Source organism: Papaver somniferum, chromosome 2, assembly GCF_003573695.1.
Source record: "Papaver somniferum cultivar HN1 chromosome 2, ASM357369v1, whole genome shotgun sequence".
NCBI classification, from domain to species: Eukaryota; Viridiplantae; Streptophyta; class Magnoliopsida; order Ranunculales; family Papaveraceae; genus Papaver; species Papaver somniferum.
In genome coordinates this window covers 88,912,307-88,939,704 of record NC_039359.1, presented here as the reverse complement: position 1 = coordinate 88,939,704, position 27,398 = coordinate 88,912,307, and the positions used below count along the sequence as shown (strand labels likewise).

The 27,398-nt window shown below is 34.7% G+C and overlaps 1 protein-coding gene across 2 annotated transcripts; it reads right to left on the bottom strand.

Moving 5' to 3' along the window:
* Window positions 1-8,694: 8,694 nt before the first annotated feature.
* Window positions 8,695-12,778, bottom strand: LOC113348339 (probable polygalacturonase At1g80170). Of its 2 annotated transcripts, XM_026592063.1 has the most exons (9): window positions 12,471-12,777; window positions 11,924-12,052; window positions 11,534-11,701; window positions 11,415-11,435; window positions 11,055-11,262; window positions 9,956-10,037; window positions 9,769-9,877; window positions 9,567-9,683; window positions 8,695-9,310 (listed from the first exon to the last, which is right to left on the bottom strand). In XM_026592063.1, exons 1-9 carry the CDS (start codon window positions 12,675-12,677, stop codon window positions 9,023-9,025), a joined length of 1,329 nt encoding a protein of 442 aa, XP_026447848.1. In that variant the 5' UTR covers window positions 12,678-12,777; the 3' UTR covers window positions 8,695-9,022. The 2 variants fall into 2 exon arrangements, with proteins under 2 accessions (XP_026447848.1, XP_026447849.1); XM_026592064.1 differs by lacking the exon at window positions 11,924-12,052 and having other exon boundaries at window positions 12,471-12,778.
* Window positions 12,779-27,398: the final 14,620 nt, after the last annotated feature.

The following is a 27,398-nucleotide window of genomic DNA, read 5'->3' as shown; positions in this document are numbered from 1 at the left end:
ACCAGCGAGCCTCATGGGTAACCTAGCCAATAATAAATTATTATATTATCGACTAATTAATATCTTTTTAAAATAACAGGATTAGGTGGTCCAAAGCCTATTATTTTATACATGTTTTACTGTATACAGACGACGAACGACTCTTCCCTCACTTCATTTCTCATTCTTCTTCCTTAACCAAAACCTTAGCCTGTTTTTTACCCCTTGATCTTCATTCATATTCTAAGACGGATTTTGTTGCGATACTAGGTTCATGCTGTATTTGACCACGGTTCTATTCCAACTTTTAATGTTTGATTTCATACACAAACAAGTTAAAGGTTATTAATTATTGTTTTAGGTTTCAAAACTAAATTTATTTTGATAATTATTAAATTTATGATTTTAGTTATATTATTTATAAGCCAATCATAACAATTGATTATAGATTATTACTGATTGTTTGATATGTTCGTGACGAATGGATTGAGTTTTAGTATCTGTTCGATGTAGTTCCATGTATCGTATTGAAAAATTGAAATCGTTGTTGTAAGGTACAAGATGAGTCTCATGCGTGCCTATGTAAGAGTTAAATATGGAATCTATTGGGATACTTCAACTGATGAAGAAGAATTATTGTTATTGTTCCAACTATTTACATTGGACACTCGTCGGCGTATCAATCGTCAACCGGTGCATGTTGAAATGCAGAAACGACGAATATGGCATGATGATAAAATGATGTGGGATTATTTTACCGAGGGAGGTACTTATACTTCAACGCAACTCAAAAAACATCTTGGTATGAAGCAAGATTTGTTTCTGAAAGTGTTAGGAAGATTACTTGAAGTGGATGAAGAATGACATCAGTGTCCAGATGCAACTGGTGTTATGAGGCATTCACCGCATATGAAAATGGTTTCATTGATGAAATGTTTGTGCTATCCAGCTGATAGTATCAATGATTACGCCTATATGGGATCAACAACAACATACTACTACCTAAAGAGATTTTGCGTTGCAATATGCAATACTTTTGGAGAAAGATACTTGCGACATCCTACTACTAAAGATGTGAAGAGGGTTGCTAGCGGAGAATGCTGAACGAGAATTTCCTGGAATGCTTGGTAGTGTGGATTGTATGCAACGGCCATGGAAGAATTGTCCGGTAAATTGGCAAGGAACATACAAGGATAAAGACAATACTAGTCATATGATGTTCGAGGCGATAGCATCACATGATTTATGGTTCTGGCACACTTGTTTTGGAATGCCTGAATTGAATAGAGATCTTAGTGCGGTACACTCACCGATTTTTGACAACATGCTTAATGGTGTAGCACCTCCCTGTGATTATATTATCAACGGACACTAGTACCGTATAGGTTATTTCCTTGCAGATAACATTTATCCAAAGTTATCGACCATTGTACAAGATTACCGGGTAACATTGGACATTCTAGATTGGATAAAGTTTAACAAGTATCAGTTGGCTAAAAGGAAGGATGTTGAGCGTGCTTTTGGGGTGCTTCAAGGAAAATTTAGGATCATCGGATCGCCAACGTGACTTTAACTTGATAATGAAATGTTGTCTTATTTTGCATAACATAATTATTGAGCATGAACATCGGGATGAGGAATGGGATGCGGTTGTTCCAGGTCCGTTACAAGGGCCAACTAGATGACTTGTTCATATGTCAAGTTCGGCGAATGCTGATGCATACCACCAATTACGAGATGATCTTGTTAAGCACATCAAATTGCAACATGGTAGAGTACAACTCGAGGATACATCAAGTTTTAAAGGATCGGATGAAGAGTGTGGGAAAGATGAATATGATGCTTCATTTGAAGAATCTTCCAATTGACATCGACAATTCCAGGTAATGCTCAAAGTAGTGATGGATCCACAGGTGAACATGTTTATGAAAAGAACACAAAGAGTGGAGTATGAATATTCCGCTGAACATGAAGATTCCAATTGAAGATGGAGATAAAAAAAAAGATGGGAGTCGCTACGAAGACTTGAATCAAGCGTGATAGAAATAGTTTTTCATTAACTAGAAACTTAAATTACTTCCGCTCATTCAATTATTGTGTTGTAATTTCTTTTGGAAAATTATGGATGAATATTTCTTGTTAGGTATTACAGTGTTCCTCTAACTTGATAATATTTTCTCATAATCGTTTTTAATTTTCGGAGGAATTTAAATGAACCATGACTTTTATTTATCTATTTTTTTTTTGCAGTGGACACAAACAAGAACTCTGCTATCACCATCCTTACAGTAACCATAATTCTTTGTTCATGTCAGTACAAAATTATGGATGGATATTTCTTGTTAGGTATTACAATGTTCTTTTAACTTGATAATATTTTCTCATAATCGGTTTTAGTTGTTGGAGAAGTTCAAATGAACCATGACTTTCATTTTTTTTTTGGGTGCCACAAACAAGAACTCTGCTATCACTATCCTTACAGTAACCATAATGCTTCATTCATATCAGTCCAATATAACTACTCTCCATGCATAATCTAACCCATGCACATTCACGAGATTAATGATCCATATCCCTTGAGAAAAAAAAAATAACAACACGTAATTCATAAATTGTTTTGAAGTCAAAAGTAGTGAAGATGAAGTCACAACAACGTTATTTTCTTGAATATCTAAATCTAACCATTTATATCTTCAACACTTTCTTTAGGTTCGATTGGTTTGTTTCTAGATGCAGTTGTTGGATTATAATGAACATTTTTAATCTTTCGATACACCCTTGAAGGTTCTCTATGGTGCCTGCTAAATGTTCCGATGAAGGCTTCTGTAGTTTCGTTTATATCCATTGCGCCATCGATCCGAAACATTCTTGATCCGATAGATTCAATATCAGTGGATTTCTTCTTTTGACACTCCAGAAGTTCTTGATTGTCAATTGATATTAACCTTTACGTAGCAGACTTTATCGGACCATTTTCGTTCATGGCATATATATATATTTACGGTTCCTTTATATACTTAGATCTAAATTTAGTTATTTCTCAATGAAAATAATATTAAATAATATGTTAAATATAATGATCTGTGTGAAGGTGGTATATTTTTCTTAAAAACAAATGGACATAATATTAAAGCTGAATTGATAGTGCGATCTAAATCTTGTTGACGCAGGTGTGTTTATACTGCCAGCAATGACCAGTAGCTATGTTGTACTTAAGCCAGGTTTGCTTGTCAAACTTAGGATGTATGTTTCTTACTTAAGTGACACAGACAATTCTAAAACAAGAAACAGTAACCAGAGCTTCAGAGGACGAACGAGTTGGCTAAAGAGTGGGGAAAGGCTGATGATTGGAAAATAACCTCCTTTTACAACACATATGACTGAGTTTTTGGTTGTTTGAATTGCAAACTATAAGTATGTAGTCTAGATAAAATAATATGTTGTATGTGCATATAATAAGAAACCGGGGAAGGGAAGCGGTCACGATGTTGTATCAAACCTAGATTTCTAATACGGATATCAATTAGCTTGGGAGTATACCAAATTTTATATAAGACAAAATATTCTTCACATTTGAAATGGTACGCCTCCAAGAAAATTATTACCCTTACAACAGCCATATAAGTTACGGTACTATGGTGAAACAAATAGGGTTATAAAGTGTCAACGGGTAGCTTAGATATAATTCTAAAGTGACATCTTCAAAACGGCCTAAAAACAAAAGCGTAATTTAGACAAAATAGAAAACCTATTTTGGAATGTTAAGTCCCATATGAAAGCAACCATATGGCATGTTAAAAACAGTGTCTGATTATAACGTTGAAAAACTTATATCTTCAGTCGTTTTTCAATTTAAGATGAAGTGGTCAGTTTATTTTACAACAACTTTTTTATTCTTTTTTCAGTTAGTTAGGGTTCCATTAGGAAAGAACATCTTACAGAAATAAAAACCGATACAGATCTACCAATTAATGCACCACTGTTTTACACCCGCAAGTTGTAAATCTGGAATGGTGAACTCTTAGGGACTGCGGTGGGCCCTGGATTGAATGCCATATACTAGTATTTCTATTATATGTGGGAGGGAAATTTTGTTGGTGCATAAAACCAGTAGATATGTAGAATTCATTTAGAGAAATGAGATAATCAGGGTTTTAAATGGTTACGGAATATGGTTACTTTAAACCTGGTCGATTTGGGTCCTATAAAATATATTCGGGGCCTATCTTTTTCCTCACCCAGCCTAGAGAAAATGATAAGGGTGTCCAAACTAGGTAACAATACTATGTTACCCTTATTATTAAAATTCAATCCTAAGCCTTATCCTTCTTGAAACCCTTTCAAACCAAAACATATTCAAATCATTTCCCTCATAAATTAGAAATTAAAACTCAAATTCATCAATCGATTCTAATAACATTAATCGATTTACATCATCCATTTTTTTAAGAAAACTCAAACTAAACATCGTCGATTGAAACCCATTGTTCTTAATTATGCTTGTGATTGACTTATCCATTCAAGATTGAAAATAGCAAACAACCTTGGGTTACCGTGTTTAACCATAATCGGTATACGTTCATGTCCATATTTACTGATTCCTATGAAAATCGATCGATGTTCATGAGCACGTCAACCGACTATCCTGGATGTATTGGGCGAACAAATTTAACCAAAATCGGTTGAAGTTAATGCCCACATAAACCGAATCTGGTATGGAAGAGATAACCGTTTTTCTATATGTTTTTTTTTTGCAAGAATCGAATTATGTGATTGTTCACATAAACTGATTATATAGCCTTTGATTTCTTAATTTCTAAGCCTGTAATCGGTCTATATAAATATCGACATAAAACGATTCTTTTTTTAAAAAAATGCCCAACTTTTCTGTATAATTTTTAGCCTAGAATCGGATTATATGAGCACTTGTATTGACCTATATATTCTTTTATTGTAGTGTTAGGAATCTGTCTATATGTGTGTATCGTGCTTACCGATTCTTGCAATCGGGTTATGTAGTAAGTAAAACGATTCTGTATATTATTTGTGAATTAAAACATCCACACAGAATCGGTTTACAAGTACATGAACATCCACCGATTCTCTGTTGTTTCCTGGTTAAAAAAATCATTTTTTTCTTCATGCTTTGATGATGAATTAAAGTTAGTTGATTTCATGGTTAACTTGATTAAACATTGATTAATCATGCGAATTAATACTATTTATTCAGGGATAGATTAGTCATTAAGTAAAATAATTGGGTAGTTCAGGGTATCTTATTTTGTCATGTAGTGATAGGCCCCAAACCGGCAAGGATTTTAAAAACAAAATGTTATCCTAAAATGTCAAAATTCAAATTTATAGTCCAAGAAATGCAGTATGTATTTTTTGTTTCAAGAAAAGGATCACATCATACAACGTGTTATGCACACTTTCTGAAGAAACAATACGAAATATCTTAACCTTCGATCTGATTAGAGGTAGATAAAAGATTGGTCCAAATGTAGCTCCTGATGAACCGATCTAAATAAACCTTTTAAAAGATAGTGGGTCCCAGATGAAAGACCATGAACCACGCATACAACCTTGGAATCATTTTGGACCGTTTTTCTTGGTCTACATTTAGTGTTTTCACAACATATACAACTAGAACTACAACCAGCATAATAATTCTTGTTTTATAAAGTTTATGCGAAAACATTAAAGTAGAAAAAAACAATCAAAAGCAGTTTATTCTAGGTGGCACAAATGTATTAGTGGTTTATGATTGTTCAGGTGGGATCCACAGCTTTAGAAAAGATTTCACCCAGTGGCGGAGCCAAGTTTTATGATCAAAGGGGTCTAAAAAAATATTTTCATGGATTATGGTGGACTAAACTATATAAATTTAGAAAATAGGGGGACTAAACACCAAATGTTTAGGGATTAAACATAAAATATATATGAAACTAAGGATTAATTCGTGATTTTAATATTTTAGAGGATTAGAGCCAGGTCCAAGCCCACCTTTGGTTTCGTCCCTGATTTCACCCTTCCCAAATCTGAAAGTGAAAACTACTGTGAGACCCATTTCCCCAGATTTTTCCACAGAGAAACCCATGGGGGCAAAACTTCATGCGCGCCCCCATTTTCACAAAGAAAATTATTCTAAAACCCATAATTTATAAAATTCCGTTTTTCTCTTTTATAAAGGAAAAACTACTTCTTCAATTTGTTTTCTTCTTCTTCCCAACTGTAAATCTTCATCAACGCCTGAATCAGATCGAGAAGAACGATTATTTGAGGTCGATGGAGTTATAGGAAGGGATTGATGTTGGTTTCCGGGAGATCTTATTTCTTTCAATGGAAAAAATACATTTTCTTTCCAAAATAAGAGATCGAGAGTTGAAGAAGAGATCTCCAACTGAGAATTGAGATCGAGATCGAGACCTATATCTATTTTATTTTCAATTCTCGTTTGGTAAGTTTCTGCTATTTTTTGCTTTGATTTTAGGGGTTTTATTTGATTACCGCTGAGACTGTGTTGGAAGAGAGATTAGAGATCGGGTTCTTGTTGCTGCTATAGGTTAATTATGAGTTAGGCTTTGAGATTGTTTCTGAAATAGAAGAAGAAATTGATGGAATTACAAGTTAAAGATGGTGATGGTGCTGAGGGATTGATGTTGGTTTCATTCTGCATGCTTGGTCTTTTATGATTTTTGTTGTCTTGGGATAGTAGGTTAAATTATTTAGTTAAGCTAGCAATGTTCGGATCTCCAGTGGAGAGTGCTTGGTTAGGATTTTTGTTTCTTCTTTATGAAAATAACGCAGGTTTGTAGAACCATAGTCGTTTTATGCCTTTTGTTGATTATTGTGTTTGATACAGTTGTGTTTATTTTGAATTTTGCAGTATTTTTATGCTCGATTTCTATAAATTTTTTAGAAATTATCAATTGCATTATAATTGGTAAGAAGAGATCCAGCTCCTAGAGAAGTTTGTCATGAAGCAATTTTGTCCTCTTTTAACACTAAGAGGTAATTTTCGTAGCTCAATCTTGGCATAGATAGGGCTGAGAAGACTAGGATATGAGGGTTGATTTGTTGGATGGGGTCTGGTGATGAAATTGGAGGAAGCCGAACTAGTGGTAGTATTGAGTCTGTAGAAGATTGAGAAGGAAGTTCTTATGGTGGGTGTGATTTTCGATGTAAAGAATATTAGTGAGAAGTGGGAATGGTGGTGTTTCTGTTGGTATTTGTGTTTGTTGTTCATGGTGTAACTGAAATAGGAATGGTTTGTATTTGTGTTTGTTGTTGGTATTTGTTGCTGCATTGAAGTAGGTGAAACTGGTAGTGGTGGATTGGGAGCTACTGATGGAGGATAATGGTTTGCGTGGGAGTTATTGAAACATGAAAGAAGATGATGATGACATGTTATGCAGTGGTGAAAATGGATGCATAACCTGTTATGCATCTGCAAAGTTTGTTGCATAACTTGTTATGCATTCCAGAAAACGGTTGCATAACACGTTATGCAGTAACTTTTTTGTTACTATTGAAATCAACAAAACAAAGACTGCATAACTTGTCATGCACCTACAATAATGTCTACATGTTATGCAATTATGAAAATGGATGCATAACCTGTTATGCGTCCGAAAATATGGCTACATGATGCATTATGCATCGAGAAAATAGATGCATAACCTGATATGCATCCGTAAATATGGATGCATACTGCATTATGCATCAAAAAAATTTATGTACGCACTAAAATCAACCAAAACAATGTTTACATAACTTGTTATAGATGCATAACTTTGTTATCCAAATGCATAATTTGTTATGCAGTGGAGAAAATGGTTGCATAATTCGTTATGCGTCTGCAGAATGTGTTATGCATCTTTTTTGGTGGCTGCATAATGGTTAAGTATCAAGTTTTTCCTAAAATGATGATCACCTCCGATTTTTTCGTGAAAAATAAAAATTTGATATTCTTGTTTGTACTCGTTGCATAGCTCTCTTAAAAAGATTTCTAACGATATAAAATGTGTAAAATTTCAAGAAGCGGATTTTTAGATATGTTATATCCAAGTTGCGTTGCCAATTATACTCCTGATGCATAACCTGTCATGCGGATGCATAATCCTTCATGCACACATTTTTAATAATTTCATATAATTATGGATGTCACGGTACCTAAAATTAATTGTGGGCCTGACAATAAGAATATTATTTTTTTCGGGCCTGCGCCTAATTTTGTTCCATGTTTACTGGAGGACATTCTGCTCTCTAGCATATTTTCACTTCTTTATCGATACTCACTAAACAAAATTTTAAAAAAGAAGTGAAGTACAAAGAAATGGACTCGACTCGATATACCAACCAAAAGAAGGAATAAGTGAAAAGAATCACCCCCTCCCACAACACTACCAGCAAGACCAAGCATGAGACATAGTGATACATTCTGCAAGTATCCCACATAGCCAACATGATTGCTGAAGTAACTCGGAAGTACACACCACATTCTAAAGTTTGAACCAGTTAGTAAAACATCAAGCAGTTACCTGAAAGCACTTGCATTAATGAAGAAAATACTCCTGCAATTGAAAAGATGCAAATTAAAGTAAGTGTTTGCTAATTGGTATCTACCAAATACCAATCTTGACCACCACCCAAGTAACAACTAACAAGCAATTAACACCCACATGTACATGATTCCCTGCATTAACACCCAAGTAACAACTAACAAGCAATTATCAAGGAAGAGAGTTATGCCAAAAGGCCACACTACACTTTCAACACCCTTGTGATAATGTAATTTATACAGTATGGGGTGTTCGCCACCCACTCGAGAATGACTTGCAGATGCAATATCTCGTATTTATTGGTAAGGAACTTTCTTGATTACACTGGTCTTGCTAACTGAAAAACTTGTAAGTTATACAAGTAAAAGTGTAAATAATCAGATTGTCCACACTGGGTAACTGCTAGTATTTCACTGCCATTCTATATAGATAACATTTGGATAATAGTCATATACCATATATACTTGAAAGAGAGATATTTATAGTGAAGCCTCAAGGTTGCCATCCCGAATAAGAAAGTTTTGTTTGATGAAGCTTTGACTGCATGAAAAACAAGGCAGAGGATATACTTGCCCAGAACTTGAACCTTTAACTTGCCAGCAAAAAGAACTTGTGGTTCCACCAGAGATTGACAATAGTTCAATATCTTTCAAGTATATTCTTTCACACGGCGAACTGTCACCACAAGCAAATCTTATAGCTTCTTCAGTTGCTGAAGTTCCTTTGATCCCCATGAAAGAAATGTTGCGCACCTCAACTGATGTAGTCTGCATCAAATTAAGCGGTGATTATTAGCAGTCAATTGCCTGGTGCTAAAGGAATTTTGGTACATATTTATTTGCATACAAGTTTATTTCTCAGCTCCACATGCTTCATTTGGAAGTCTGCTTATTCTCACTGTCTGTATTTGATATTTTTCATATAAAATATTTAAAACATCAATGTTTGCTGGAGCAACGAATGGAAATATTAATGAATGATACGAAAATAGGACAGAAGAAAACACGAGTTCAATGTATATACCTGGTTTTTACACGGTGTCCTAGAGTCGCAATAATATTGGTCGATGATTATTGGGTTCGAGACATTCTCCATTAGTACATTCTTAAAAGTGATTTTCTCGGCAAAACCTGAACCTCCCTAGACACACATATGTAATCGGAGTTAAAAAATGAATGGTCTGTCCTGTTACCCCCACAGGAAATATAATTAAAAAAGAAGCTACCTGCCATGTTTTGATCCTCAATCCATTCTGAGTGTTAGACAGAAAGGCTCCATCGACCACAACATCATGCACTTGAGAACAAGAATTATACTTCCCTAAACTTCCAATACTGCTCCATAGAAAGTGGAATTAGTCTTGCTTTACAATACATCAGATCCTAGACAATTAAAGTTTAGTGCCACATTACCTTATTCCGTGGCCAGCCTTGCAAGAAATGTCCATGATTCGCACCCTAGAAGAATTGCTTACTATAGATACGCAGTCATCACCTAAAAGTCAGTTGTGCCAAAAAAAAAAAAAAGAACAAATGTAAAAGGTTCTTTATCATCATAGCTACCAATATGAAAGCAAACACATGCTCATAGAAAATTGGAGTAGGATCAAGAACTCATTACTCACAAACTGCATGTTTCCCCTATCAATCAATAGATTCAAGGAAAGCGAAGTATGCGAGAAAAGAAAGATACAGATTCTATAAGAGAAAGGGCTTCGATTTGGTAGCTAAACATTAGGTATGAGCATCCATAAACCAAACCTGACTTAGTAACTTAATTATTTTCGAACCAAACCCAACACACGGCATTTTATTGAAGTCGGAACTGGAGTAAACAATTGCCAGTTGGTTAAACCTCAAAACTTAGTTGGATCCAAAAATGGAACAAGGTACACACACAAAGGTTAAGGCTTGGACCAAAACAAAAAAAAAGTAGAAAAAAAATGTGAAAAACAGGATCTGAGCTAGTTGTTTGTGGAAGATCCACTTTAACTTTCAAACTACTTAATACTTGCTTCTTCTCTGAAGGTACATTCGGATGTCAGTATATGTACACAAATGAAACTTCAGAAGAAGGAATTGTGATTGTCAGGTCCAATTAAGATAAAGATGTTAGGCTGTGAGACTTTATGACCTCACAAGTCACACCACTCTTATTGAAATCAAAGAAAATTGTTACAAGTTCGTATTGATAGTTCTTGTATAACCTATCCTTTAGCAGTATTTTCTATCTAGTGTGGCTTTGCAAAGTCGGAAATTACATCTCTCAGATTGAATGTACATTGTTTGCGATTGTCAAGCATCTAGCTGTTGACATAAACACTGCTTCAGCTGGAAAAATTGTTTTCTTGGAAGTGAAGATGGGAAATCAGAATGATGCCAGGTATAATATACTATTTTTAACGTCCAGTACCTCTAGATACACAGCTTCTGTGAGTTCTTACGCTATGTAGGTTCTATTTATATGCTTCTTAAGTAAAAGTATACTAATTTCAAGAATAGAACTAAGCACCTGTTTCGATAATGACACTCTTCACCTCCACGTAAGTAGACCGGCTAATGTGGATTGCATCCGTGTTAGGGCTCCAAATTGGGGCAATCACTTTAAGATGAGATACCTTGACCCTGATACAGCTTGAGAAAGCTATATGCATTTGTTGGCTATTAACTATCATCAGGTTCGTTACCATCAAATTCTTGCATTTATGAAATGTAACAGCCTACACCAAAAGGAAAAAAAAAGCATTATGGAAGAGAAAATATTTGCTTCAGTAATATTACATGATATTATGACCTCACATCGAATATACAGGAAACAACATTAAAGCTTCAAATAATAACAATAAGCTTCCTCTCGAAAAATGGCACGAACCGTTGGAGCATGTGAACATGGCTGCAATCAAAATTTACACCAGTGTCAGCAAAACAAATGCAAGAACAGTAAAAAGTTACAGAATCAGTAAACATAGAAAACAGGCATCACGGATTTACATTTGTCTTGTTGACTTTGCAGGAACGCATCCACCACTTCTCTCCCATCCCATCAATAACCCCTCCTTCAACAGAAAGGTGCTTTACTCCTAGAAAATATAACCATTTCCTTGGGTTTAAACCATGCCAAAGTTCAGGATCATTAGGAGCAACAATAGTACCAGATATCTGTTAACATGGCAGCAGAACCAGACAGGAATTAGAAATTTAACTTTACATACTGAGACGTAAGCCGTAACAATCAGTAAAAAAATTAACAAGGGACTAAAAGGGGTATCGAAATAAAACAACACAAATTCAAGACAACAGGGAGTAAACTCTAGGACATACCTTCAAGGAAATAAAAGAAAACAAATTCAAGACAACAGGGAGTAAACTCTATGAACATACCTTCAAGGTCACCTTGGATTGACAAGGACCCGCAAAATCCACTGGCCATACCAGATAATTTCCTATCGGAATCTCAAGTATTGACAGTGATCGAAGAGAACAAACAACATCCCAGGCATCTTTAAAAGCCTGAACTTAGTAGATCAGTATCAAAAGTAGAAGTTGGGTATCCTTTATTGGAAATATAATTGCCAAAAATGAAAACTCAATGTTCTCAATGGAAACTAAATATTCTATTAGTTGTGAACAACAGAAACAGGGTCTGCATTGCTATTTGGTATCCAATTGATAATTCTAACAAACAATCAGTTACTCATTGGAAGTGATTTAGATACATTGTCTCCACTTAAAGGACTGAAATATGGGGGTTTTCCACTGTTTTCTAAATTTCAAACAAAATGAAAATTCAACCTACCCACATGCCATCAAAAGGTCACATATCTCTAAGTGGGTTTATTTCATAATCTTAAATCATCAAATGGGTTTTATCACATCATGCTAACACAGGAATATGGCAAATTCAGAATAGATGAGCTTGAAAGTGTACCTGGGTATCATTGTTGTAACCATCTCCTTTAGCTCCATAATCATTAACATTGTAAACACTTCCTGAGCTAATTCTTCTTAATTTACTGGGAAGTTGAATCAAGGGTTCAAACCCATTCTCTTTTGAGAAACAACTACAAACAAATAGATGAATTAGAACAAGAAACTGAGTTGAGAGTGAAGAAAAAACTCTTGATTTGCTCATCATTTTGGTTTTGTTTTTTGATAATTAGATTGGATTTTATTAACTACTGAAAAGAGGGCTTACTGGTTTTAGAGCTTTTCCCAAAGAGGAGGATCAGCTTGTTAAATTGAATTGTAGCTGTGATTAGATTTTTTTGTGGTACCCACTGTGTTGGAGCTTTTGCCAAACAGTGTGGTTCTGTGATTAGAGTTTTCTTTCATGGTTGTTAACTTGTTATAAAAAGGATCAATTTAGCTATCCACCCGTACCAGAATCTCCAGCCTTCGTTGACTAAAGTCAAAGTGGAAAAGTGATTTGAGTTGCCTTCATTTTCAATTTTACAACATGGCTCTTAAAACGGAAAATGGGTCATTTATCCAAATATTTTTAAAACACGGTTCAAATGAACGAGTAAAAATTAGTATGGGTGAAATGGGCACCAAAAAGATAGCAAGAATGAAATTGGATTCATCCTGGCTTAAACGTAAAAAAGAGCGAGGATGAAACTGGATACATCCTGATGTAAATTAAAAATAAGAAAAAATATTTCAAAATGGGTAGGATAAAACTGTCTACATCCTGACTATTTTTACATTCTCGTTCATTTAAATAATATCAAATTTTACATGTTTTTTTCACGTAGGAATTGTTAATTTTGGTCTTTTTAACTAATTTTGTGCTCTTAAACTTACCTTTCATTTTTTTGGGCTATTAATTGCCCGTTCCAAGTTCCAATAGAAGTAGCTATGGAGCGTCTTAAAAATAAAAGATGTTTGTATTATCCTCTACCTTTAAACTAAAACTTAAACCTATTCGAGTTAAGCAAACAAAATGAAAAATGATAATGGTTGTGTCCGAACTTAGGATCTAGAATCTAATTGCTTGGAATTAAAAATTGATCGAAAAATTTGCTAGGATTTATAGTTGCACAAACATAATAGTAGGTGTATAGTTGATTTTATTCATCGATTATGGTGGATGTCCTTAAGAAATAAAGAATATCAACCATAATCGGTACGTAAAATTGATTGTTACCTACCCATTATTTTTACGTCAACTTTTAATTTTTCTGTACTAAATTAAGCATAATCCGTAAATAGCGTAAATCCGTTTCTATCGATTGTGAAAGTATAAAAACTCGAAATCTTTATAAATTTTGAAAACTTTATATTTGGGGTTGCTATCACAATCGGTGAATAACGAAATTCACTAAACTATCGATCATATGAAAGAAAAAGTATTCGAATGTAGGGAAAAATCAATCTAGGGCTTATTGTATCATGGGTAGTAATATATGTTGTCACAACTATCGATTGGGTAACCGGTAATATTTGGGGCTACTATCACAATCAGTAGATAACTAAAATCACTTAGAAGAATAATTTGAATTTGGGAGGGGGGGAGCATTTGGGGGTGGGAGCGGAGAATACAGTATGAGGCTTATATTGAATAATTCATAGTAATATATATTGTCGAAATTAACGATCGTGGAAATAGTAAAATTCGAAATTTCATAAGTTTTGAAAAAATTACATTTGGGATTACTATTGTATAACTGGTTGGGGAAAAAAATCAATTTGGGCTTACTATATAATCCAACGTAACAAATGTTGTCGAACTACCAACTACGCAGTAGTTTTGGAATAAAAGAGTGTAATCGATAGATAACCACCTATTTTACTATCTACCGGTTCTGAGATGTTAATGGATTTTAATACATTCAAAAATGAAGTTTTTCTTTTCTAACAATGACATATAAAGCGGGTGTTTGAGTTTTTTTTCACCCAAATTTGTTTTCTCCATTTATGTTCATTTGGGTATGATTCTTCATTTTTTTTATGTAATTACGTTTTCTTTTTTGCTTAATAAACTACTGGACATAGCAAAAAAAAGCTTCATGGTTGGTTTGGATGCAGAATTTTAAAGGTGGGATTTAAGGGTTCATGGGATTTGGTGGAATTATGTTTTCCTTGGTACATTTGGTTGCCCAAATCCCTGGAATCACGTTTCTCATGGGAATTACTTTTCCAGCAAAACCTCCATATGGAGTCCGCCCCTCCCCCTAAGATTTGCTGGGAAACTTCTCAAGGGATTTATGGACCCACTTTTTTCAACTCTAAATGTCATATATATACAATTTTAAGATTCTAAGATAATGTCAAACAGTAAATGGACTTTAAAACAAGATAATTTCATGAATCCTAGGAATTTTGACTGGAGTTACCAAATACACGAGGGTTTCACATGAATCCCAGAATTTGTAATCCCATGGGATTATATCTTCGAAATTGTGAATTATGCAAACAAACCCACAATCATTTTCTTTCACTAAACCATCATATAGTGTTTCAAAAAGTAAAACTCTGTTAATGTTCTCTCGAATTAACTCTATAATCAATACTCACAAACTAATTAACCAATAATAACAATAATAAATCAAGGGTAGATTAGCTATTATGAAAATTCAGTGATAAAAGTTTTTCTTTTATATATTTTTAATGACTCTATTTTGTTTTATTAGTACTCCCAAAATCTTTTTGAGTATCCCTAAAAAATGCAAGGTAAAATAGGTCGGATTTTTTGGGGTAAAAAAAGAGTCGAATATTGCATCTGTATGAATTCTTTTCGTCGTAGAAGAAATACATCCTGATGAATATAAATCGATATAATTGTTTATTAAAAGGGGTGCAAACCCTATGTTATACCTTTAATGCTTCTGATGATGCTTGAGTTTAATTTTTTGATTAATGAATTTTGTTATTGCATGAATATCATAAAGAAATCACATATTCCTTTTCCTTATGTAAGCCGCTCGAATACTATTTCTCAATCTGATAATGCAGGGCTTGAGGGAGCTAGTGAAGACATTCGGCTTATTGCTTTTGGAGGCTAATAACTCTTTGGTTATTGAGGAACCATCGCTAAGTTTTTAGTCTTGTCTATATATCACCATTGCACACATATACCCTCTATGTAGTCAAGTAGATAAATGCGCATACAAATAGAAGAAAAAATTTTAATCAAATTCACGTTAGAAATTTTTTAGCTATAGGTTATTTCACGAGAAACATTGTAGAATCTTCGTACAATCCGTTTTGAGTGCTTAACCTCTAATTTTGTAACGAAAACACTTTGTGTATGTGCATCAAGATTAAATTCTTAAGTGTTTAAATGAACATGATATTGTTTATTAGTTCAAAAGATATATTTTCCAAAGAACTGTTATTATACACAGTTCACGTACCCAGACCACTGTGTATATTATTCTATGTGGTTTCAAGACATACTTATCATATGCTTACTTGAAACCCTAATTAGAGTTTCAACTAAACTAAGAAAGTGTTAATTTTCTTGAATCTCAAGTTATCTTAGCTTGAATTCTAAGCAATCGTCAGTCTTAAACATCTATAAATAGAGAAACTTATTCAACTGAGAAGTTCAATCTCTGACACTTTGTGTCCTAGTTGATTGCTATAGTTATCATCTATTGACCTAGGTTTCCTCTGAGAAACATAATTAGGTCTACGACTTAAAGACTTTACTTGGGGATTCATGAAGCCAGGTCCGACTATCTTTACCTTGATAATTTGTGTATCCTGATCTTGCTTTTCTGTTATTGAGGTTCTTGTAACTTCTTTCAGGCAAGATATATAGAAATCACAAAGTTCTTTAGGTTTCATACTTTGCAATTCCTCAAGATAGATATTTGAAAACTATTCTTAATTGATTACTTCATGATTGTTCTTTAAAGGTGGTTAAGAATCCAGGCTTCTCAGCTAACTGAGTATAAGTGTACTGGATTTGTGAGGTTTGCTAGCTTTGTCTATTACAAATAGATTTCCAAGCCTTGATCTTTGATCTAAAGATAAATAAAATAGCCTTATCCGTTAGAGGTAGATTGATATCAAAAATCTTTACTTAGGTTGAAGAAACTCTTAGGTTTTAAAGGACATCAACTAAGGGAATCATAGAGCCTTGCGAGGTTCAAGAGACCTAAGGAGCGTGACTGTAACTGAATCGCTTGGAGGGTGGATACGGTCTAAACTAAATTACATTCCGAAGTCTGATGCTAGTATTTGTAGCGGCTTAATACATTTTGGGGATTTTATGCTATTGTGGTTTCCCCGTTAACAAAATTCTTGTGTGTTACTTTTCCGCATCTTTAATTTTTAAAAGTACTATATAGGTTCATACTTCTATCAAAAAGAAAAAGATGGTGGTGTACTTGGTACCCTCTGCTTTTCAATTGGTATCAGAGTAGGTTCGTGTACTAACGGGATCATAACCGACATGACGATCTCTTGCTTTGATAGGAGAGGTCAATTTACATATTCCGAGTGTGTTCTATAAAACATCGTTAATGATTTGAATAAAGTTATTGATAATCTTTGTCATGAGAAACAACTTTTGTTAAGGAAATTGATGGACCTCAATGTGAACTTTATATCAAGAATTCCGATCTTCGAGAAGGATCTGAAAGAAAAGTTGTTCTTCAAAAATAATTGGATGATAAAATCCGCATTAACAAGGATATTTTTCCCATGTTAGCTGAATCAAAGACTACCTTGGAAAAAGTTTTAGAGGATTTGGAATATAAAAAAGAACATCTAACTCCTCGGAGGATCCATCTCTTGATTATTGTTTAAATAGTTACCGAAGATCATGAGATAAAAGAGGCCTTGGCTTTGTTAAACTTGATTTGATTCAGATTTCATCGAAAAAACCTGATGATGAACCACTTATGTTGGTTCCTTTATGTTTTATGATTTTTGTAATCATTACCAATGTACATGTAAGCTCTATCTACATAAGTCAAAAAAGCTGAAAAACTTTTGTCCGATATTGAAAGACTTACAAAAGTACTGACAAGATATCATAATCCAAAGAAAAGTAATGTCAGTCTGGAAGCTTTTTCCCTAATATCCACATCGCCCTTTCAGTGGTTTTCTCGATAATGGATGTAGCCAACACATGATAGGTGGTTTTTCATGGTTCATGAACGCGGACGATGTTAAGGGAGGACCTATAAGCCCAAATGAGGCTCGAGGGTATAAATTACAATGTTTCTCGTGGATATACTAAGTATCATTCATGAGGCCCTGAGGCTTGATTCATGTCGTTATGATGAGGTGTGGGTCGTGCTTACTATATACTTAACTCTCGCTCATGCTCATGGAATCACCATGGATGCTTCATGATAACAATGAGTAGACATGACCAATATTATATCTCTCATGGATGTACTATGAACCGTATCTATAGGCGCAGAGTCTAAGGATTGAGTCTCAAAATGCCGAGATCTAAGTATTGTTTTTATAGATAGAATCGAGAGGTAGAAAGTTGAGGCTTATTCGTGCTGTGAGCATCATTTCTATTATGAGGCTAAGCGGAGTATCTCTCATGAGTCCAGCGAAGCCTTGCTCATATGGTTGAGCAGAGGCTTTCTCATAATTTGAGTGAGGTCTCGCTCATTAGGCTGAGATCTTGGGTTGGGATTGTGAGCTAAGTTGTACGATGAAATTTGAGCCGGTTCCTAAAATGACCATTTTGCCTTCCATTACAAAAATCAGCATCTATAGGGACACAATTATAGAAAGGATATCCACACAATGGAACACGAAGTATCGTTCAAAGGTTGAGAGAATAAATCTCATTAAAACCCCATTATATATCTTGCTAATATATTATGTGTCTTTATTAACTCTAGCCGCTTATGTTGAGAAGATGATAATGAAAATATTGAGAAAATCCCTACGGGTAACAAAAAAAACAAGTTGAAAATATGTTGGATATCATGGCCTAAACTATGTCAAATATGGTGGTGGTGTGGGGTGGTGTGTGTGTGTGCAGAAGGGGGTTGGGTGCGTGGTTGGAGTTAGGCATTGCAAATTTGAAAAACACCAACAAAGTCTCTTGGTAAAGTGGATATAGAGAAGATACTAGAGGGAAAGACTTTATGGAGGGAATTGGTGTAGGAAGAGACGAGTTCTAATGCTAAAATATTAGTTCATGTGGTTATAAACATCCCTCAACGAAAGAGACATTCAGGTGGATGTGAACATCCATCGGAGAAAGAGACTATGAGAGGGAAAGGCTAAATCAATTTTATAAAATAAACCGGATATCAAGATAAATAGTACGGAACGATTTCTGGCATGACATATTGTTAGAGCACTGCTCGGTCGAACTCGCATACATTGTTATCTCAATCTTGTTTGTCAAGTTTAGTTGTCAAAACTATAAGTCTTGATTTCTAGTCTACTTATAGCTACGTCTCGGATTAGGATAAAAAGTGTAGTTGAGCATTAGACTTCACGATGTTCATCAATTGAAGACGAAGAACTACTAAGGGGAGCTTGTGGAACTTCATCAACAAAAGGTATGTGGAGACTTGAACTCATCTATCACTCAAAAGTCTATCTACTATATCTCTTATTTGAGACAAAAGTTGTATATCTATATAGAATTCAATTATACACATTTGATATTTCGAGTTGATTTTAACTCGCTTACATATTTCTTGAAATATGTGTTGGTAAGCTTTCGATTTAACCAAGTTCATCTTATATTCTTGATGAAAGTCAAAAGATGATCATGTGAAAATCAGCGGGTAACATCTTACATGATTTGTGTGAGACAATCATTTGATTTGGACTCGGAATATTTCGTATTGATCATTCGATCACTTGAAAATTGCTTTGAAGTTAATAGTTTTTGTGAGACAGCTATTGTCGTCTTCCAACAATGTTTCAATGATTGAAATGGGAGTTAAGAACACTTAACCATGATTGTACTGTGTGCACAGTGTGCGTACTTGCATATCTGTTGATCCAAGACCGGAATACGGTATGCATACCTGTATGCATACTGGCAAGGTCAGGTAAAGTCCGGGAGATAAAGTATGCGTACATGTAGCGTATTGGCGAAGTCAGTTGAAGTCCGGTTACTACAGTATGCGTACCTATACGCATATAGAATTCAACTGAAATTTGGAAGTGTACGATAGTGTGCGCACCCGTTTGCATACTTGAGTGGGTTATGTTCTAAAATCGGTTTCTTAATGAACTAATACATTTATATAATAAGGAATGCAATCTTTTGCAAATCGTGGATATAATGTTCATGAATTGATTCGAGTGAATCAAAATCTATTTTGCTTCAATTATGTCTTGTATACTTCTATGAGAATATAAATAATTGAAAAACTCCGAAACTAGTTTCATTTGAGTCATTTGAACTAGTTATGGTTAAGATGAATATGGTTAATATAAAAGTGTTCATATGGCTAACTTCGGTTAAATATTGTTGAGCCAACAAAGGTGCACATGTTTAGGTACGGTTACTCATATCTAAATGAAGTCACTTTTCATTTGTGTGTAACAAGCTAAGTTCGATCTAACGGTTGAAAGATATTAGCTTGAGTCTAATCAGGTTTTCATCTAACGGTGAATATTGAATGTTTTGTTACCAAGGTAGCATTGATTGCAAAGCCTGATTTGAAGACTATATAAGGGAGATCTCTAGCAACTGGGAAACCTAATCCCCACACCTCTTGTGTGATATTAGTTGCAACTAGAGTCGATTCTCTTTTAACCTTAAGTTTTTCACGAAACCCTGTAGGTTAACGACTTGAGGACTTCATTGGGATTGTAAAGCTAGACCCAACTATTTTCTCTGTAGTTGCATGTTCTGATCTTGCTCTATTATATCGTATTGAGTACTATCTTCTCTAAGATTTTCTCAAGATTGATTCTAAGATAGGCAAGATAAATAGTAGTCACAAACATATTCGCCTCATCGTTTGTCATTCCACAATATCTTGTTTCGCTACCATACGATTAAGATTACCGTGAGGTGATTGATATTTCTAGGTTATTCTTCGGGGAATATAAGTCTGGTATATCAATTGGTTACTGTTCACCTTGATTTATCAAAATATGAAACAAAACGCATAGGTATATCTGTGGGAGACAGATTTATCTATTCAATAGATTTTTCTGTGTGAGACAGATTGGTTTATCAAGTCTTCGACTTTGGGTCGTAGTAACTATTAGTTGTGGGTGAGATCAGCTAAGGAAATCAAGTGGGCAGAAACCGGCGTGGTTCTAGAGGTGTAAGGAACGCGACTGTACCTTGATCACTGTGATATTGGTTAGGTCTCAATCACATTCCAGTCCGAAGTTAACTTGGAGTAGGCTAGTATCTGTAGAGGCTTAATACAGTGTGGTGTTCAAATCTGGACTAGCTCTCGGGGTTTTTCTTTATTTTCGGTTTCCTCGTTAACAAAACTTCTGGTGTCTGTGTTATTTCTTTTCCGCATTATATTTGTTTATATAATTGAAATATCACAGGTTGTCCGTAAGTTCAATCAATTGTGAATATAACCTTTGGTTGTTGATTAAATTGATTGACACTTGGATATTGGTTTTTGATACCATCCAAGTTATTTCGTATATTCAATCGGGATCGCAAATTCCTATTTGTTTGATTGCGGATTGAATTGAGAAATAAAGATATAACTCCTTGATATACATTTCTTGTCTGACTGTGTAGTTGATTCTCTTGAAAGTATATTGGAGTTAGTCCATATAGATTTCTAAGCGAAATATTGGGTGTGGTTCTTAGACCCCCGTTTTTTCAATTGGTACCAGAGCAGGCAAACACGTTTAAGACCTTATAAATCTGTGTTTGTAGCGATCCGACTCTATGGACAGAAGTGCTATCTCTATAAACGTACCGCTAGTCTTCGATGACTCGAATTACTTATGGTGGAAAATTACTATGCATGCCTTTCTTCAAGGCGTGACTTTCAATCATGGGTTTATGTTGTTAATGGTTGTAATCCTCCAATTTTTACAGAAAGCGATGTAACTGCTCCAAAGGATATTGGTGATTTTGATGTTGTCGAGATTCTTGTTGCAAATAAAAATTCTGACGGATTGAATACAATCATCCATTCCATTATCCCAGATCTTCAACACCATGTGACTACGTGCACTCGGTCTAAAGATGCGTGGGATATCTTAGAAACCGTATTTGAAGGGAATACCTGTCAAAAAGAAGTTAGGTTTCAAAACCTAAATTCTGATTGGGAAGACCTTCGTATGGCAGATGAATATTCATTTGAAGAGTTTAATCACAAAGTGTCTAAATTGTTAATCCATCTTTTGCTTTTGGGTAAGACTATTCCTGAAAAGGACATTGTGATGAAAATTCTTAAATCATTGCCATCTAGATACGATTCTAAGAAACATGCCATCATTGAAGGAAATAACCTTGATACGCTTTGCAGAAATACTCTCGTTGGGAAGTTAAAGATCTTTGATCATGAGCATGTATCCAAGTCTTGAAAGGATATTGCTTTCAAAGAACAAAAGAACACTAAATTACTTGATAAAAGTAAAAGTGTTGGCATCTCTGAAGATGATATTTCTGAGACTGATTCATCAGATGAATATCTTGACAAGTCGGTCTCTTTGATTACAAGACGGTTTAGATATCTTTTTTTGAAGAGGAGTAAACGGTTCGCTAGAGATAAACCTAAGTCATAAATTAAACCTCATAATCATGTTCCTCCTAAAAACAGGGATACTGACGCTACTGATGACGAGGATATGCCACAGTGTTTCAAGTGTAAAGGTTTTAGTCATTTTGCAAATGAATGTCCAAATCGTAGAAAATACACTGGAAACAAAAGTCTTGCTGTAACTCTTGATGAAATGTCTAATCACTATGACTCTAATGAGGAAGAAAAATCAAGTGTTGCATTCTTCTGTGAAAATGTTGATTTTGATAATTGTAGCAATACGTACATAAATATCGATATTCTTCCGGGAGAGACTTCAACACTTTGGAGGATAAAATGGATTTCTCTTTATATACTGGAAATTCTATTTCTCATTTTTCAGGTTCTACCGTTTGTCTTGCATCCTGCACAGCTATAACGTGTGAATCATCCTCCACATTGACATGTTTTTATTGTACTCTCAAGGGTCATGAACTCTCCAAATGTTTCAGGTACAAACATAAGATAAGATATGTCAAAAACTTCAACGAAGAGCAAATCGATTAGCAAACAAGCCCAAACTTGTTCAGAAGTCGTCTGAGGTATGCAATCTCATCTCTTCCCCGAAGAAGTTAATTTCCAAAGAAAAATTAGACCGCTAGAGAAAAGAATACGGTCTAAACAGTCTGAGAAACATGGTTATAAGAATTCCGTTCAAGAAGGTTATGGTGGACAGATTATTGTTCACCCCAGCACAACTTAAATGTGTTGGTTGTGTATCTTGTCTCATGTGCCTGGTTCAAAAGAGACAAGAATTTTCACACTTCAGGCTTTAGGAAAAGAGAAAAAAAAAACTTCTTTTGATTTGTTTTTCTTTTTGATCTTGTTTTCACCGAATTGGAATTCTTCCATCTTTTCATATCTAATTTATATTGAAAGGGCTTTCCCTGTTTGATCAATAAAAGAGGGTTAAAATCGACAATTCTTCCTTCTTTGGGGTTTAGAGTTGTGCGTTCGTGAATCCTTTTAGTGTATAAAGGTTTCGTAACCCTACGTTCCTTTTTCCTTATCAGAAAAACTCTTTTTATCACAAGATTGATTGTTGAGTCTTATTTGTGAATTCCTCCCACAATCTCATACTTGTATGGAGAATCCAAGCATTATGTCTTCTGATGGAAAAGATGTTAATATAATTGTTAATCCATAAATCATGAAGGAAAAACATAAATCTCATGTTCCATCGACTTTAAAAAGAAAAAGAAGGAATGTGAGGAAACCAAGAGTTGTTCCTTCAAATCTTCAGAAATTTTCTGGTGTTTTTGAAGAGTTGATTGAAACAAGAAAGGAGATTCAGCAAATAAAGGATATTGTTTTGAGGACTCTCGAAATTCAGAAGGCCTTGCTTCAGTATCAGTTTAGAAGGTTTGTTGGAATTGACTCTTTTCTTCATGAACCTTATGTTCCAATGGTTGTTGACGACAAGGAGTTCGGGAACGATAAATAATTTTTTAGAGGCCTTAATGTCTAGGAAACTTTTTATGAGAATTTATTTTTGTGGTTTAAGAAGGATAACTAGGGTTTGGAATAGCAATTATTGTGAGTACACATAGCTATTGCCAACGATTTTCATCTGCAATATTTTTAGATTTATTTATTTAAATTCTAAAGTTTATTTGGAAGATGATTTTGCAGTATTAATCTTTATGGTTTCATATATTGTAACTTGTTACGGGATATGTGTGTTTGTGTCCGTGAACTATGATTGTCCCATATTTGCTCAAAAGTTAAATATATCATATGTCTTTATTGATAAAAGATAGAATGAACTTTTGACAACAAAAGTTAAGCCTATTATGTCATTAGGCAAATATTGATGAAGATAGGATGAACTTTTATCTGCAAAGATTAAGTCTATTATATGTCTTTATGCAAATATTGATGAAAGTAGAATGAATATTTCGCAGTATTGGTTTTTCCCTGATCCACATCTTTGTGTAAGTACTGTGTGGCTCCATAAGTTCTCTCATGTTGAGCATCTTCGATTAAATTAATCATGGGTTCTCTTGTGGTTAATTTAATTGAGTATTTTGGATACAAATTCATGTTTCATGTGATGTCCAAAGAAATCCTTCTTTTCTTGTAAAAGCAAGGTCGCTCTTGGTGTTCTTTCGGGAATGACATTTTATGGGGGAGAGTTCTTATTTGAACTTGTGCTTAATTGCCAAATCTTTGTGGGGAGTGCGACTGTGGAATATGGTAGGAGTTTTCTTGTATCTTTATAAACTCTTTGATGAATACACTAGTTTCGACTGTGTAAAATCATCGAAACAAAGTTGATATGTACTGTTTTGGTCATGAAGTATCTCTATGTAAATTTTATTGGGATCCCACTAGTTTTCGTACCTTTGCCAATTTTTATTGACAAAAAGGGGAGGAATTAATGTGTAGTTCACACTACAAATACATATGGTTTACAGATCATTATGTAAGGGGGAGTGGTTTTTATGTGAGATGAAGTATTGACTAAGGGGGAGTGATACATATCATTATAGTATTGTTGTCAAAGTTATGATGCAATTGGACTTTGATATTGTGTAATGATACTATGACACTGTATAAAAATGATCGAGAGCAACCGTTTTAATTATTGTTATATCTACAAATCTTCAACAACTATGATGCTGAGTTGAACACGTTCAGGATCACTGGAGTACTTTGAAGTGACGAAGATTTCGAGTGATGTTTAAGAACCAAGGAAATCAAGCATTTGGATTGAGAGCTACAAAGTTTATCTATTTTGTATTCCATGTGTATTGATAGTTTTGTCAATAAATTGACAACGGGGGAGATTGTTAGAGCACTGCTCGGTCGAACTCGCAAGTGTTGATATCTCAAGCTTTTTTGTCAAGTTTAGTTGTCAAAACTATAAGTCTTGATTTCTAGTCTACTTATAGCTAAGTCTCGGATTAAAATAGAAAGTGTAGTTGAGCACTAGACTTCACGACGTTCATCAACTGAAGACGGAGAACTACTAAGGGGAGATTGTGGAACTTCATCAATAAAAGATATGTGGAGACTTGAATTCATCTATCACTCAAGAGTCTATCTAATCTATTTCCTATTTGAGGCAAAAGTCGTACAGCTATATAGACTTCAATTATACACATTTGATATTTCGAGCTCAGTTTAGTTCGTTTACATATTTCTTGAAATATGTGTTGGTAAGCTTTTGCTTTAACCAAGTTCATCTTATATTCTTGACGAAAGTCAAAAGATGATCATATGAAAATCGTCGGGTAACATCTAACATGATTTATGTGAGGCAGTCATTTGATTTAGACTCGGAATGTTTCGTAATGATCATTCGATCACTTGAAAATTGCTTTGAATCTAATAGTTTGTGTGAGACAGCTATTGTCGTCTTCCAAGAATGTTTCAATGATTGAAATGAGAGTTAAGAACTCTTAACCATGATTAGATTATGTGCACAATATGCATACTTGCATATGTGTTGATCCAAGAAAGGAATACGGTACGCATACCCGTATGCGTACTGGCGAGGTCAAGTAAATTTCAGGAGCTAAAGTATGCGTACCTGTACGCGTACTGGCGAAGTTAGTTGAAGTCCGGGTACTATAGTATGCGTACCTGTACGCATACGGAATTGAACTGAAGTTTGGAAGTGTACGACAATATGCGTACCTGTTTGCATACTGGCGAACACAGTCCAAGTCCGGCTACTTAGGTATGCGTACCCGTCTGCATACTTGAGTGGGTTATGTTCTAAAATCGGTTTCTTCATGAACTAATACATTTATATAATGAGGAATGCTATCTTTTGAAAACCGTGTCTATAATGTTCATGAATTGATTTGAGTGAATCAAAATTGATTTTGCTTCAATTGTGTCTTGTATACTTCTATGAGAATATAAATCATTGAACAACTACAAAACTAGTTCATTTAAGTCATTTGAACTAGTTATGTTTAAGATGAATATGGTTGATATGAAAGTGTTCATATGGCTAACTTCGGTTAACTATTGTTGAGCCAAAAAATGTGCACACGTTTAGGCACGGTTACTCATATCTAATTGAAGTCACTTTTCATGTGTGTGTAACAAGATAATTTCGATCTAACGATTGAAAGACATTAGCTTGAGTCTAATCAGGTTTTCATCTAACGGTGAATATTGAATGCTTTGTTAATTACCAAGGTAGCATTGACAACAAACCCTGATTTTAAGACTATATAAGGGGGTACTATAGCAACTGGGAAACCTAATCCCCACACCTTCTGTGTGATAGTAGTTGCGACTAGAGTCGATTCTCCTTTAACCTTAGGTTTTTCACGAAACCCTGTAGGTTAACGACTTGAAGACTTCATTGGGATTGTGAAGCCAGACCCAAGTATTTTCTCTGTAGTGCGTGTTCTGATCTTGCCCTATTATATCGTATTGAGTACTATCTTCTCTAAGATTTTCTCGAGATTGATTCTAAGATAGACAAGATAAATAGTAGTCACAAACATCTTCGCCTCATCGTTTGTCATTCCACAATATCTTGTTTCGCTACCATACGATTAAGATTATTGTGAGGTGATTGATATTTCTAGGTTGTTCTTCGGTGAATATAAGTCTGGTATATCAATTGGTTCCTGTTCACCTTGATTTATCAAAATATGAAACAAAACTCATAGGTATATCTGTGGGAGACAGATTTATCTATTCAATAGATTTTTCTGTGTGAGACAGATTGGTTTATCAAGTCTTCGACTTTGGGTCATAGTAACTATTAGTTGTGGGTGAGATCAGCTAAGGAAATCAAGTGCGCAGAAACCGGCGTGGTTCTAGAGGCGTAAGGAACGCGACTGTACCTTGATCAGTGTGATATTGGTGAGGTCTCAATCACATTCCAGTCCGAAGTTAACTTGGAGTAGGCTTGTATCTGTAGAGGCTTAATACAGTGTGGTGTTCAAATCTGGACTAGGTCCCGGGGTTTTCTGCATTTGCGGTTTCCTCGTTAACAAAACTTCTGGTGTCTGTGTTATTTCTTTTCCGCATTATATTTGTTTATATAATTGAAATATCACAGGTTGTGCATAAGTTCAATCAATTGTGAATCCAACCTTTGGTTGTTGATAAAATTGATTGACACTTGGATATTGGTTTTTGATACCGTCCAAGTTATTTCTTATATTCAATTGGGCTCGAAAAATTCCTATTTGTTTGATTGCGGATTG